We start from the raw sequence: 15,487 nt of genomic DNA, 5'->3' as shown, positions 1-15,487 counted from the left end.
AACTGTTCGAATAGACGCATGTAATGAGACAAGTATATGTTCTACAACTTATATTGGATGCTGTCTTCTACTAGTGTTATGGGATGAAACTAGATGACAATTTCTAGATTAAGAGTGCCGTAGAAACAATAAGGCATATATAAGGAGCAGGAACCAATAAGCGAAAGCATGGCGGCAGATATATTATTAGCCTCCAGAGAGTGCCACCGGTTCTCGGAAGGGCCGCCCAAGTTCCAACCAGTGATCCTTAAAATGTTGGAAGAAAAAGAAAGAAAAATCAACAATTGAGCCATGATCATTCAAGAGCAGATCCAGGAACCACACACGCGTAGCGATAGGTAGTGGCTGAATAGAACGTATTCCCTGCCAGACTTTCAACCATTCCTCGAAAGAGTCGGAGCTGATCTTTACTGAACTTGCCGGACTGTTCAAAGTCGTCATACATCTGATCCAGCTGATTTTCGATACTCCACAGAATGTTTCGTAGGATCACTTTTGCGGTATTTGGGCACACCCCTAAGAGGGACTGCAAGACGTGTACCCCATTGACTAGCGCACCGCCATCCTTCATCTGCAGCACTTCCTTCGAATAGGAATATAGGTCGTTTGTCAGTGAAATGTGTGTCATATACAGTTGGCGAGCCGGGGCTAACGCTTCCATTTCTGAAGTGGACAATGTGACTTCACATGAGATTTTCAGTGATGCTATAACCCATCTGCGTGATTGTCAGCAAGTCGTGTTCCCCTATCCCTCAATTTCCAATAGGGCAGACGGCCAAGACTTACTCTACTGCAAAGTCCTCAATGCGATACCTGATGTAGTCGGCAAATGATGCGAACTCTGTTTGCTGCTTGGGCGGGTTCCTGCGTGTATGTCGGGCCCATCTAAGCATCCCTCCTAGAAACTCCTTTGCATTGGCAGGGTCCTCATCCACGACCTCAAGAGCAAACTGATGAAAAGGGTTATTTTGCCACATCTGCGCTTCTTCAAGGGCTTTGTCACTGAACTGAACCTCGGCAAGGTCCTCTTCAAAGATGGAAGAACCCTTTTAATAAGCATTTCCTTATTAGTTCGTCTTCCAGATCAACCTTAACAGCTGACACGTGTGATATTAGAAACTAATTTCACCTCTATTTGGCCAACCTCAACTCGATCTGCAGCGAAAATGTTAGACCAAAAAATCTCAACTTGAATCAACAGGACATACCGTCATGTATAAAGATTAGCAAATTTGCCTTTGCCATTAGCTCTGCGCGACGGGGATTTGAAGCCGGGAACATATTGATCGAGGCTGTAACTCCCGTTTCAATGAGTTCATCGTACTTGCTCATTTGGGTCAACGAAGAGTGCCCTTCCAATTGGGTCAGTTCATGGTCTTGGGGTAGGACAGAAAGGATATTTGCTGCCAGCTGTTTGGCTGCTCTCTCTGCTTCTTTCCAATGCCTACTTTGCACCGACACAGGAAAGGACGTTGGCCAGGGCACCCCTAATAAACGGGGGTCGAATATGTTGCTGTTATCACGCCTGCCAGGAGCATTCTGCACGGCCAAAAACGTGAAATTGCCGGTTGGGGGTCCGTTGAATTGATCAGTAGGGTCAAATGAATAGAGTATTGGCCGGGTGCTCGAAGTTACTGTATCGTTTGTCATGGCTTCACTTGATAATAGAGGGACTGGCTTTGCAAATTAACGAATAAAGGGAAACAGCGAGCAAGTATGAGATGTGGTGTCAAAATGGCTCCGAAGAGGATAGATGAGGAAGGTGGGTTGCGCCTTCTCAGATGTATGTCTTCACACATTTCTCCCTCGCTCCTTTGGGTGTCTCGCAGTTATCCCTTGCTCCTATTGTTAAGCACACGGACAGTATCGACAGAACCAATTTCAAGTTATCTGAACATAAAAGGTAGAGTAAGGGGCCAGCACGAGGTGGCTTCGGCTTCATTTCTCGAAATTGATCCTCCTCACTCCGCGCCAGCATACTGTAGGAGAATGTCCTCATTCAAAGAGCCGGTTAAGTGTAGACGGCACTTGAGAGCAGTAGATACTAAGTAAGGTTGAGGGTTTTCCAGCAAGAGTTTACTGGAGAGTAAGTGATTCCACCAGAGCTGCCAAACGCTAAGATTAACCCAAATTGCAGAGTACGTCCAACGAACCAGAGTGAAGGCATCGTCCGTAATCACAGATAGAATTGACTACTAGTAGACAGGACTAAGTACCAAGTAAGTGGTAAATAGTAGGGGTGGAAGGGAATAGGCCGCCTACTAACTGGTAGCGAGTAAGCGTTTAAGGGAATTCTAAAAGTATATGATGCAGGTATATACTCTTGCCTCCTGTGAATACTCCTGAATTGTAACTGAATCACGGATCGAAAGATTTTGATTATCACCAGATACCCGCAGGCAGCTAAAGAATTTAGAGTGTGTTGCAAGCTGGGAGGCTACTGCAGGAGGCGTAAAAAAGATGTCGAGAGTGAGTATGTTTCTGTCCTTACAGACCAGGTGACGTAGCCCGGTTTCCCAACTAGGAGACTCAAAGATGTCCCGCTAGCCTCAATCCCGAGTGATCAACTCAGATAAGGTTCCTGATTCATCACGACTCGAGGACGGGGTCTACTGTTATCTGAGTGGTGGCAAGTTGCGTAGTGGTAGCGGACGAGACCGTGGGAAGAGAGCAAGGCCGAGGGTTGCAAGGTGATCGTGAAACTATCTTGAAAGGCCATAGCCTTCCGAACGAAGATGCCGAACACTTCGATCTCATTCTTGGAGCCCTGGAACGGCTAGAGTATGGTGTGTTATATGAACCTACGGTTTCTCTGCTCCTATATCATAGCCTGCAGTGATAGCATGCCACCTCCACTATATCCGAAGGATATGGTGGGCGTATGGATGTAGGATCCAGACATTTTAGCTTTAAACTAGTCATTTCCTATATTGGTGGTGACGGGGGACCTGAAGAATATTTCAAAGGAAATGCCCAGGCTTCTTTGGCCTAGAAGTGCAACTATACATGTGAAGTGCCGGGATTCTACTTCATATCATGCGAATGCAGATCGTCGACCTAAGATCTCTTCCAAACATAGCTAGCCTTAAATTGCTGGGTAGATTCCTCTTTATTTAATTTTCCGTCATTGGAGATTTCGCTCTCTGCTTGTATTGCGCATTGACCTCGTAGCTCATTTATAGTGCTTCAATTAGGCCAAACAGGTGGCTTCTAGATTCGCACCACCTTGTTGGCCACTCAAAGCATCAGTCAAATCCACCAGTCTTGATCCACTACCGTAGCTAGTCGAATGTATTTAGGAAATCTATATGCACCTATGCATGTTGGCTATTAGCATGAATTATACTGCACGCGATAGGTATATGGGCCCTGAAATGTGAGACTACGCATATTGATCAATATGCAGGGAATAGAGGTTGATATGCTCCAGGCGTCTCCATAACTATGTGCAACCTATGTATGCGAGCAATGCAAAAAGCGGAACATATGCAATAAGATAATTTGAATTGGCAACATGAATATATTTGTTCTCTGAGATAAGCGTCGTAATGATCATCTCTCAAGTCCAGTGCTTGTCATCTTGGCAGTAGAGCCCTGAATTTGAGGATCCACCAAGTCTAGCCAGACAGGAACCTAGGTAAGAGGCAAAGCGAGGAAACGGTGGAAAGGAAGAACCGATGAAATGAAACCTAGGCTGCATCATGGCTTAACAGGAGCAGCTCAATGATTCTTCAAGACGCATGATGATAGCACTTCCTTGAACCTCCCTTTAGGGAGGCTGCCATCCGCCTCAAACCCCTCGACAAGCTTACGGATAGCTTCCATAAGATCAGAGTCGCACTTATCTAACACTGCCCTCACTAGCCCTCCTGCTTCTGGAACGGATAAGTCATGTTTGATGCAAACACGGATCAGAGGAATTAATCCACTGTATCTGTTTATCTTTTCATCAAGAGCAGATGAAGCCAGGGCATCCATAAATACATCCTCCGAGAGATCGACTGCTTTAGAATACTGAACAACATGGTTACCAGCATTCTTCTGAATGTGTACCAAAGAGGGCCAATTACGACCATAAGAGAAATCGCATGAGTCTCGATCAAACTTCCAGATCGCTCTCCAAATGCGGTTAAGGTCTATATTGCCAGGCCATTCACGGAGGAGCCACTGTAGCCCGTTAAGGCCGTTTGCAGCGGCAAAAACCATGACTCTTTCGGTAAGTGGTACAGCCAAACCATACTTCTCAAGCAACCACGGTAATGCGGACAAATCTGCATGAGTGGCAATCACAACAACTTCCTCGGTTATCATAGGAGGTGCCTCGGGCCCTAGTGCTTGAAGCAGAAGTTGTAAAGCTTCTAATGTGGTCGAGGCTGCCACTAGAACCTTCTCTGTGATTGGCACCTGTGGACCATAATGTGCCAAAATCCGTCGCAAATTTACAACTGGACGAAATGGTCTTACCACAGCAGCCATGACTTCTTCTAAGATTGGAAAAGATTCTATTCGCTCATTGAGCAGAACACATAATGCATCCCTGCCCCAACCGGAAGCTGCTCGGATGGCGGCTTGCTCTGTGATGGGTACACGGGGTGTTGTCTGCAGCAGGAGTTCCAGAGCTGAGGCATTATGTGCAAATCTTTCTATAATCCCATGGTCAACTTCAAAGGACTTCTCATTCAACAGGAGCTGAAGTGTATCTGTAGGCTTTCGACCATTATCTTTTTCCAATGCTTCGATCATTCTCGTCACTGGCAATTGGCTATGCGGTTGTTCCATCAAAACCGTTAAAGTCGACATATAGCCACGGCATGATTCGACAAACATATCTTCGCTCACGTAGATCATTGGTCTGCTGCGGAAGATGGCCTTCAGAGTGTCAGGCTTAAAGGTTTTCACAGCATGCAATAAGAACTTTTTTGTGATAGGAAGAGGATGTATCTGGGACCTTTCTTCAAGATCCAGCAAATAACACAGCAAGTCATCACAAGAAATTTTGAGCATCATGCCTTCAGTGATTGGAACTTTCAAGCCTCCGTTGTTCATAAGTAATTCAACAACATGTTTACCCCTTGCTTTGGAGGCTGCCGTGTCCAGTCTTGCGGGAGTGACGATAAATCCTGCTTGCTGCCTGCGCAGGAGCATTTCGAGCATTTCAGCTCCATAAAATCGGTTGCGTACAATCTCCAGCATGACTCTTTCGCTCATTGCAAAATCCAGACCACGATCATCTAGCAAGGCTTCCAGCTTTTTGCTATCTCTGTTACACGCTGCTTCACACAGAAGATCCTCGCTAACTGGTGGCCAATGCCGTCGATGGCGGAGAATCTGACGCAAGACATCGACACCGCTACGGTTTTGAACAGCGCTCGCCAGAACATTCTCGGTCAGCATCGAATCGTTGTCCAACATACTTAAGACTATTTCCATTTCAGTGCCGCCCGCGTATCTCGCAAGATTAGCAACGAACTGCTCATCTATCACGATCTCTGCATGCCGTTGCGCAAGAAGTATTGCGATTGCGCGCACGTTCATATGGTCCGGGAATTCCAGCATCTCCTTGATTCGTGAATAGATTCTGACATCATCATTGCGCCTTTGGAGAAGAAGCTCCAAAATATCGTCACCACATCCCTTGTTTCGTAGCACGGTTTCCAACACGTTCTCTGTGACAGGCACAAGTGCAACTCCTGTCCCTTCGAGCCGTTCAAGGAGGATGGTCATGAGTTTCATGCCACAAACCCTGTTCCTCGCCGCAGCAACAACAATGCGTTCATCTATCTGAAGTCCTTTGTTTTCGGTTCTAGTGAGAATAGCACCTGAAGCTGAGAATGTGTCAAATATATCTTCCAGCTTCTTGCTTTCAGAACCATGGCATCGAAGAACTTCCACTATGCCCTCGGCTAGATTAATAGACACACACACCTTGTGCAGCAGTAAATCCAGTATGTCCAGATGCCCATTTTCAGAAGCCATCAGTAACGCATTTTCTAGTACCTGGCCAAGACCCCATTCCAATCCATATGCAAAGCACTCTAAAGGGTCCGCGCCTTCTTCTAGTAAACCAATCACTGTTTGAATGAGCCCTAAGCCGGATGCGATACCAATAGGGGTTGACTGTACATCTCCCTCCACAAATTCTGTCGTTATGTAACGCCAGTTGCGGTAGGCAGTCGGTTGACGAAATAGCAGATTCACCATCTCCTGTAAACTCTCTAGTGCTGGGCTTGGAGTAACAGCGGAAGCTTTAAAGTGCTCCTGCCAATAACGTGCAGCGTAACGTAGCAGTACTTCCTTCCCCACTTCCTCTTTAGACAGTCTACTCGTCATTTGCAGGAGGATTTTCAAGCTCTGATCGGCTAGCATGATGTGTCCTTTCAAGGTGGAGAGTTGGTGCCATTGGCCTGTACACTCGTTGTCAACGAGAAATTCCTTCACAGAGAAGTGAGCCAGCCTGATCTCATCATCTGAGCGCCGAAATGTGACGAATGAAGTCGTGCAGATTTTGATCACGTCCTCTGGGACCTCAAGACTTGCTGCTGCTGCTACTTCAGTCAGGGTGAGAGGTCTGACACTGAAACAGAGCCAGGTGAGGATTGTTTTGGCATAAATGATATCAGAGGGTTTCGTGTTGATTCTTTCTATTACAGAGAGATATATGTCGTGCAACGTTTGTGGCATTGTTCTCAATGCTTCTATGATTTGAGACTTGTTGCGACATTCTTCGAGACGCTTCAGTTGAAGGTCTGCCCAGCGAAATCGCCTGCGCAAAAGAGTATCTATATTAGCAATAGTACTAGCTGGAGAGATGCAGCATACCTTTTCTCATCTTGTAGTAGTTCCTGAATTATCTGTGCTTTCACTTCCTTTGGAGCTCTCCTGTCGTCCAGAGCCTCAACCCTGTCCTTGACGAAGGCCGAAATATCAGACCCCTGATTTTCCTCGATGTCTAAGGCTGTACATTCCACGAGGTGATCAACTATATCTGGCTCTGGTCGACTAGTCACAAGGATATGGATTTTATCGCTGTATTTCTTCTGAAGTCCAGTAAGCAGTGGCAACAGAAGACTCCTTTCCTTGCGATTGACTGCCTCGGGGCACTCGTCCAGCGCATCTAAAATAAGGAAATTTTTCCCTTTGTTGGCAGCAAGCAATATTTCAAGAGTCTCCTGAAGCCTTGTATTGCTTGGATTGCTTCCTTTGGTACCATAGTCGCTCCAAAGATTCCGGATAGGCCCGTCGAGTGGAGTTGAATGAAGCTGACGGATGATCGTCCTGAGCATATTCTCAATTCTTTGTGATGACGGATCATTGAATTGGAAATACCAGTAAGCGAACCGCGTGTTCGAACCATCTATACAGATTTGCTGGATGTCTTCGATGATTGTCGAGCTATATGTAATCAAATGTCAGCCCGAGGTTCGATAGTACACGTTTTTAGGAGGTCTTTTATACCACATGACTGATTTACCACAGCCCGCTTTTTTATGGGTCAGTTTATCTTCCATCTAAACAGCTCTAGAGAACTTACCCACTCCATGTAACCATAATATACTACCTGGGCAGTCCTTCCACCTCACATATTCTTTTGACTTCAAAAGCCAATCACCTGTCCCTGGTGATCTGTGATACTGATTGTCATTCTGTGCTTTGGAAAAGTCGTACTGAGATAGCCATTCAAGTATTCCTTTATCCTCAACGCCTGTTTAAATCAGAATTTGAGCATTTGAGTTGGGATCATTGAGAGAGCTCACTTAGTACAGTGGAATGAACTTTTTGGAGCTCCTCGATCGTCTTGTCGATAGCCGCAAGGATGTCCGCAGCCTGTCCCCTCAGATCTAACACGATTGAGCATTTTGAAGATACGGATAGGATTGAAGATGATAAACTCACATGAGCGGTCGGTGATAGTAGCCCATTTTTCAGCCATTATGGTTTTATTTTCCACAGCTGTTCGAAGCTTTTGCAGTGGCTGTTCGGTAAGGGGGATGAGTGTGCTTCCTATGCGAGCTGCAAATATGCATGTTAACCATATGCGCTATAGCATTCCGCGAACTTGACCGAATACTCAAACCTACCAAAGGCGCTTTCATTATATTTTTCTCTCACCTCCGCCGTATATTCGAGTATTGCTGTATAGACTCCCACAAGAGCACTATCTAGCTGCCTGTCCACGTAGGCCTCTGTGTATCGGCGGTTGCTATCTAGCACAGTAAAATATGCTAGCTGTTCCGCCAAGTATTCGGAGGCTTCTAAGATTACATCCCTGCGTGCAATATCTCTCTGGACCATCTACTGAGCGAGTTAGATATCTTGTAACCGGTTGCCAACGGAACAGTCTTCAGGAAGTTGCCCACCGTCAACCCTAGCGAAACTATCGTCCAGGCGCTTGACGCTGTGATTGGATCTCAGCATCTCCCAGATACCACATAGATAGATTGGTGACTTAGAGAACCCTACCATGTCCACTTGGGTCGAAGCTCGCAACCGCAGTGATTATCTGCTGCGCATTCAATGCGGACGCCAGGATATTCTGGGCAATTTCGCGGACTTTGATCTCACCCCCATTATGCCTTCGGATTGTCAACTCTTTCTTCTTATACTCGGTGTATTTACTTTTTGTCTCGCCGATGACTTCACGAATTATTTTTATTGGAGTCTTCTCTTCAGGTAACCAGTGTTTATGTTTCGGGTCCAGACTGTCGAATGCTACTTGCCAGAGATCCTTAGGTGAGGCAGCGGCGTGATCCGGCGGGATGCTAGCGGCCCCAGAACCGCTTCTTTTGGCAGGTGTGGTGTTTCCTCCATCATTCGAGCGCTTCGCATGGGGAATGGCAGGTTTGGCCTCCTCAGAGTCACCATCAGCCTGGGAACAGCAGAGCTTCGCACGTAGCTTCGTCAGCATTCTTTGATGAAGGGAAATTTAACTATGTCCGTGAACAACTTTCGAAGAGTTGAGTAGGGAGGTGAGAATCAAGAGTTCAATGCTGTGAGCTGAAAAGAATCCCCTCTTCCACGCGGTTTCTCGGGCATCTACAGCCGCTGTATACGTCACCTTGCAGGAGACTAATGTAGCCTCAGCACAGCCCGATTCCACAGAACTGCGAGGCTCCAGTATCACAAAACAAGTGTCTAACAGTAGGTACAACTCTATCCTTTCTGCTGAGATCTATCATCATCTAAGGGGGTTTTGTTACTGGTCTAGGAAGAAAGATTACAGTTCGAAGTGTGAACTTCTAGCTATTCTGCGTTCAACCGCTCATTCGATCCCTTTCCACCTAGGCGACCATCCATATCTCAAGAATACTTCCGCGAATCTCTGCTTTCACCACAATGTGGAAACCAGTGGACCTTCCCTTCCAGAACTCCCAGTCTCTGTCTCCACTACCTACAACAGATGAAATTCGCGCTTGCACCAATGTTCTCTGGGAGACCACGGCGTCCAAGGTCGTGACAATCAACGACAATATTGTCGTGAAATACGGAGGTTGTATCAATACCTGTGAAGGCCAGGCGTTGATTTATCTTGAACGCCATGTCCCCGAAGTTCCAGCCCCTCGACTGTACGCGATGTACTATGAGGGCAAACAACTTTTCCTAGTCATGCAACGCATCCCCGGCGTGCAGCTGAATGCCATCTGGCCAACATTAACCCCATCCGAGAAGGATGGCATTATAGCAAAACTTCAATTAATATTCAACACCATACGAAACGCCGAGTGCCCATGGCCCGACTTTTACGGTGGCTTGGACGGCGGCGGCGTACATCACTACCTATTTTACAGCCAGCACGGCGATCAGAAGTTTCTAGGGCCTTTCACTGGTGAACCTGCCTTCGTCGCGGGCCTGGTGGGTAATTATAGGGCCTTAGTCGAACGCAATAATCATCCGGATTACAAGGCTCGCTTTTACGAGAAATACCTCGCTCGCGTTCTTCAGGGTCACCGCCTACATTGACGCATGGAGATGTTCAGCAGAAGAATATCATGATTGTGGAGGACACAAGTTGCTCAAACGAGCAGGGTGAGCGTTCGTTTGACGTCGTACTGGTCGATTGGGAGAATGCTGGCTGGTTTCCTGATTTCTTTTTGTGCATCGCACCCCTTCATTTTTGAGTGGGATGAAGACTGGTCATGGCGAGTTCAGGACTTTGTGGAAGTGTGGCCTGCTGAGGTTGCTATTATGCAATTGATTGATAGGGAGTTAGGCTGGTGAGTTACCATTCTGGAGTTATTTTTTATCTAGATAAGGTGATATGAAACCGATGGCCATAGGATCGATTGTGTCACCACCATTCCAGAAACTTTTCCTCGGCCCAGAATAAGAGGCTGGCAAGTGTGTTCAGTTGAATGAGTTTTCCTAGAAACGGAAGGGGCTTACAAGGAATGTTGATCAAATATCAATGTTGTGACATATTACAGTCTAAGATATATATCAATATATAATGATGAAGAATATTAGTAACTTAATGTTATGTATAGAAACTAGTTATCAGGGTACTTCTGATTAGACTCTATTGTGTGAGTAGTACTTCGGTATTGAGGGGAGAGACTAGAACAGTCCTGCACTATCAAATAAGTAGTGCAACTGTCAGTATATACGCTGGAAGGTCCAGTGAATGGGCATACTAGTGATACATCGAAACTGCTACATCGGGAGGGGATGATCAAGAATGACGGAGATGCTTATGCACTTCTCCTGTATTCCTTCTTTCTATTGTAGATACCGAACTGATTTGTTTACATTCGCTAGAGAACATACGTTTATTGCTTGATACAGAAAACACGTGCTCAAATCATCATGATACAATCGAGAAGAACTAACTGATCATCAAAGCCATCATCATAACAAGAGAAGTATATCGCTGAACGACTCGAAGTAACATGAAAGATGATCAGCTATAGTTGAGGATAGGTCACTCAAACAGCATTGTTAGCACACGTCCAGACACCACTGCCACTGTCCTTGCTGATCGCATCTCCCGAAACGTATAATCCGAGACCGCACTGTAAAAGACATTAGCGGCAAGATCCTCTGGGACAAAGGGATACATACAAGCGTGATTGCCATGGCCAGAATGAACGTGTTAGACACGGTAAGAAATATTTTCTTAGTTGATGCGAACCACTGGCCCTTGTTCAGGGTGAACCAGAAGATAGCAGGGAATCCATCTATAAGATGTGGTTAGTATATTCCATAGCATCTTAGAATATTTGAAACTCACAAGCGAACCAACAGCCAAAAAGCGCAGTCTATCGTCGATGTTAGCATACATGTTCTGTAGCAGGAGATGGCCACGTACAATTAGACTCAAAAGGTTGTTGAAGACTGGGATTGACTCTGCGATGACCCAGGCAACTACCCAGGAGATCAATCCAATAGCGACCCATGAACCGATGGAGAGCAATGTCCGTTCATGCATGTGGTTTGTGCCGCGGAAAACACGCACGTACACGTATTTGCTGGCTACATGGCCATTGACAATTCCAGCAATGAGGACCTGAGGACATGAATCAGTAGTCGTTCCAGAAGATACAGTAAGTAACATACAGTCGGAATAGCCAGTCCGTAGGCGATTTTCTTTCCTAGGGGCCCCGCAGAGCCTAATGCAGGAGATTGAACATCCACACCAACGTAGCGGTATATAACCACTGCGCTAGCTATGTATAGCGAGGTATCAATGACTTGGAGTACCGATATGGACTTGGTGAACTCTCGAGGTTTGTCCATCTCTGAGATGAATCCGAAGAACGACGCATGGCCGACTGTTGATGGTCGTGAAGTTAGTTGTATTGCTCACGAATCATGATTAGCTGGGGCTATACCATAAGCAAAGAACAAATTGCTGACTGCCAGAAATTCTTCGTTGAAGCTGAGATGGGTAGTCGCAGCAAGAGGGATGTGGCCTTTGTACTCTACGCCGACCGCTATCATAGTGGCCATAGTTGCCGCTACAATGCTGAGAAATGCTATACAGAAATTAAATTAGCATCACGATTAAAGTGAAGTGTGGAAGATGGGAAGGTGCTTACATGCAATCGACATCCAATATACTTTGTCCATGGTACGTGGTAAGGCACCAACGCAACTGACAACCAGTGCAATGACACCAAACACGATTGTGCAGGTACCATGCTCGGTAATCGTATTCATGAGAACCGTGAAGGTCAAGACGTGACTGGCCATAACGAATATAAGGAATAGTAGCTGGCCGATACCAAGCAGTTCACGTCCGAATCGCCCCATTATGATTTCACCCGCATCTCCCATGCTATGGACCTGGGGGTATCGTAACTTGAACTGACAAAGAATGTAGGCCGTGTACCATGATATAGCAGATATTCCAATTAGTATGATCAGAGCCCTAGATTAGGCTTAGCTTTCGTCTACCAGTGTAGCAAGTCACTTACGGGACAAATCCCAGCGTTGCAAAGGCGGATGGAAGGGATAAAATTCCAATAGAAACATTCTCTGCGACCATGACTGTAGACAATAAGAGTTAGGGGTCTATGTCTTTTCGGTGACTGCAATAAGGTTGAGGCTCACGTATCCCTGTTTTCCTGCATGTTGCGAAGAAGTGTCAGATACACGGCCAAGGCGTAGTTTAGGGGTAGGGGATATAGGACTTACCACCAACCCATCGTCCGGTATTTCACCTCTGCGAACTCTTCATTTCCAAATGGATCTTCCTCTTCAGGGGATGTATCATCCAGATGCTTCTTCTCCACATCCTGTCCGTAGTCATACGCAGGAGTGTCATGAATCTCTGCCAGGTCTCTGGGTCCTATCGAAGCACTCATTCTTCCCAAGATGACCAAGTGGTAGGACTAATAGATGGGTATTCTATATGAAAGTATAAAGAGGAAGTGAGGACAGTAGGCTCAGCACAAGAAGTGGTGAGATTTGCAGGTGAGACTCGAGAACATCTGGCCTATTTGAGCCAAGTTGGCTTGCACCTGGCCACGGTATTGACCCAGTGAGAGGCCGATATGCCATCTGCCTGAGGCATCCATGATCATGTCGACCTGACGGTTGCAGTCAGCCAATGCACAAGGACCATTTGCGAGGCATCGGTTTATCTCCGCTAGCATGACGTATTTCCTATACGTGTATTTGGGCCTTCTGACCCTCAAAGGCTACCTGCTGGGTGCTGATAGTGAATTCCGGTGGCTGTTCTTTTCCACAGCGGAAGCTCATGGATAGATATGGCCGATCCATAGCCTGATTGGATAGAGTGGCGGAACGGGAAAGGCTCAGCGATGCGGGGATAAGCATAGTTGATTAGCGTCTGGGGAAAACATGTCAATGAGATATGATAGTTCGGGTCGAGTAATCGTTGGCTAATCAGTATTCGCTTCGATAGCGCCTGGGCACTTATCTCTTCTTTCGCCTGTTGTGAGCGGCTCGCTCAACTGCAGATGTGGAGCAGGAGTGCACAGAAGCGTGGCCAAGGGATGGAGATTAAGCTATTCAGGGCGTTAGTGAAACCTTGCAGGTGAGGTTAGTGTATGCGCTGGAGAGATAGCGGGTTGCTGCATGGAGCCAACAGCCGATACCCGTCCTTACCATACACAAAAGCAATAACATCCATACCTGCGCGCTACGAGTTACCCCTCCCGGGAGCCAGGGGTTAGTGCAGCCGTATCTGGCATCTTCATTTGCACTCGGCTACTCGCTTTGCTGATCCTCGTAACGGGCCCAAATACTTAGGAACTGTCCGGCTACTGCCGCGGTCCTGATACGTGCCCGCAAAAATGATAGTCAAGACAATCAAGTAGAGAGATAAGTTATTCTCGTTTGCTGCGCCCCGCACTGGTATTTGCCCTATCTAACCATCCATCTTCTGTGCAAAGATGCCCTCAAATCCGTATTGATTATACACCCCACTCCGAACGCCGGTAGAACCCTTGCTGCCCTCAGCGATGATGATTGCATATAGCCTCTCCGTATCGTAACGGATCTTTCTGCTATCGTGGCCATTTGTGGACGAGCAATAACATCTAACGCGATCATATGGAATGGCGTATTCACATATTGCACCAAGGCGGGAAGAGCGAGCTGGGTCACAGTTCTCTTGGTATGCGGGTCTGCAGTGATCCAATCTGGAACTAACGAGGCCACCTGAGGAGCCAGCGTGAAAGAGCTGGATATAGTGATGCTGTCGCGGAAAAGAAATGCCATGTACGCGAGTCTTGGGATGGGAGTTGGCTGCTTGAGACGACCGTCTGGGTGTCCGTAAAACTGAGAGAACCTGATATCCTTTAGGATTCCCAGAGACACATTGACGACGTATGTTGGGAGGAAGCTGAACGTTGCGACGAGACTCGCGCTTGTTGATTTCTCTCTTATTCTGGAAAGCTGGTCGAGGCTTGTATCGGTGGCATTTGCGGTAGCGTAGGTTGCGGCGTAGAGAGACCAAGCGATGAAGAAAGGTCGGGAAAAGTAAAACTTTTTCGGTTGGAGGATGGAGCAAATGGCATGTGTGCGAAGTGTATGCAGGATGGATCTATTTGAGGAGAGCCTCTCCACGACGCTCCTGAACTCGACATATCAGCACATGGATTCCGGTTCGTCTTCAAGATACATACCGGTCGATAACTGTTGTGATGGGGGCGATAATCGTTGCAGACAGTGATCCTGCGACTATATCGCCGGCTAACTGCCTGAGCCAGTCATTATCCCAGCCACGAGAGTGCAATAGCTCTGTGGTGACACGTTCAGGCGACATTCCGGAGTTCCAGGTACTCAAATACACCCTGAAAGAGGGGCCTTCAATTAAATAGATACAATCGGCTCAACAGCAGGGGTACCAGTCTCCAATTGGCTTCATTCTAGGGGATGCCCAGTTCTGTGCTGAATTTTGGAAGAGCTTTCATACCTCGTGGAGATGCATCGGGGAGGGCCTTCGGGTCTAGGGCTGTTGCGGACAGTATTCACCAGACTTGTAAGCTAGAGCTACGACAAGCAACACATTGACCTGACAGGCCTAGAGCCCGATAATGCTCTTCCCCAGGCATGCTGTGTACGAAAGGAGGGGCAGTCGGGCACCCCTCACATGAGCGTGAATCTATTCGCTCTAACCGGTGAGAAAGCCTATCGGTAAAGCTGCATGGATAAGATAGCTAACGCCCTAGCTTATCTAAATGCGATAGGCAAACCAAGATGTGGCTGACATGCGGGATTGAAGTAAGATGGCGTTAACAAGAGGTAGACCAAAGGAACGGTTTCATGCCGCATTAGGGGGATCTCCAGCGGAAGGCTAGTGTACCCGCCACTATACTTAGCCGGGAAGGTCCAAGTGCCGGGCTAGTTTACCCGCCAGCTGGATGGACTCCAAATCGGTGGATCTTACTCCTCACTCTCCTCACTTCCAGCTGCAACAGCGCCGAACATCGGTCTGCCAAGCAGTTGACTCCTCAAGCACCATGGCCAGTACCATGGCCAGCATCATACATAAGAATGATGTTCACCATGTTCGTCTCTTCCA

At 47.0% G+C, this 15,487-nt stretch overlaps 5 protein-coding genes across 5 annotated transcripts; 1 reads left to right on the top strand and 4 right to left on the bottom strand.

Moving 5' to 3' along the window:
* Positions 1-295: 295 nt before the first annotated feature.
* On the bottom strand, positions 296-1,650 carry AtWU_07722 (terpenoid synthase; the record flags this gene model as incomplete). The annotated part of the gene is made up of 4 exons (XM_035502831.1): positions 296-716; positions 787-1,046; positions 1,103-1,155; positions 1,209-1,650. The coding sequence occupies 4 exons, from the start codon at positions 1,648-1,650 to the stop codon at positions 296-298; spliced, it is 1,176 nt and encodes a 391-aa protein (XP_035358724.1).
* A 2,070-nt stretch (positions 1,651-3,720) lies between these two features.
* Positions 3,721-8,905, bottom strand: AtWU_07721 (1-pyrroline-5-carboxylate dehydrogenase; the record flags this gene model as incomplete). The annotated part of the gene is made up of 9 exons (XM_035502830.1): positions 3,721-6,763; positions 6,820-7,392; positions 7,456-7,480; positions 7,532-7,702; positions 7,755-7,838; positions 7,894-8,010; positions 8,079-8,292; positions 8,358-8,395; positions 8,461-8,905. 9 exons carry the CDS (start codon positions 8,903-8,905, stop codon positions 3,721-3,723), a joined length of 4,710 nt encoding a protein of 1,569 aa, XP_035358723.1.
* A 428-nt stretch (positions 8,906-9,333) lies between these two features.
* AtWU_07720 (phosphotransferase enzyme family protein) lies at positions 9,334-9,957 on the top strand (the record flags this gene model as incomplete). The annotated part of the gene is made up of 1 exon (XM_035502829.1): positions 9,334-9,957. The coding sequence occupies one exon, from the start codon at positions 9,334-9,336 to the stop codon at positions 9,955-9,957; it is 624 nt and encodes a 207-aa protein (XP_035358722.1).
* Positions 9,958-10,919: 962 nt separating this feature from the next.
* On the bottom strand, positions 10,920-12,800 carry AtWU_07719 (amino acid transporter; the record flags this gene model as incomplete). The annotated part of the gene is made up of 10 exons (XM_035502828.1): positions 10,920-11,006; positions 11,056-11,171; positions 11,225-11,252; positions 11,303-11,500; positions 11,551-11,765; positions 11,826-11,969; positions 12,033-12,364; positions 12,411-12,483; positions 12,547-12,560; positions 12,631-12,800. The coding sequence occupies 10 exons, from the start codon at positions 12,798-12,800 to the stop codon at positions 10,920-10,922; spliced, it is 1,377 nt and encodes a 458-aa protein (XP_035358721.1).
* Positions 12,801-13,828: 1,028 nt separating this feature from the next.
* AtWU_07718 (amino acid transporter) lies at positions 13,829-14,728 on the bottom strand (the record flags this gene model as incomplete). Its single annotated transcript, XM_035502827.1, has 3 exons — positions 13,829-13,964; positions 14,006-14,536; positions 14,589-14,728. 3 exons carry the CDS (start codon positions 14,726-14,728, stop codon positions 13,829-13,831), a joined length of 807 nt encoding a protein of 268 aa, XP_035358720.1.
* Positions 14,729-15,487: the final 759 nt, after the last annotated feature.

The sequence above is a fragment of the Aspergillus tubingensis genome (genome assembly GCF_013340325.1).
Source record: "Aspergillus tubingensis WU-2223L DNA, scaffold_8, whole genome shotgun sequence".
NCBI lineage: Eukaryota > Fungi > Ascomycota > Eurotiomycetes > Eurotiales > Aspergillaceae > Aspergillus > Aspergillus tubingensis.
Note: the sequence above shows the minus strand (reverse complement) of the source record. Positions and strands in the feature narration are given on the sequence as shown.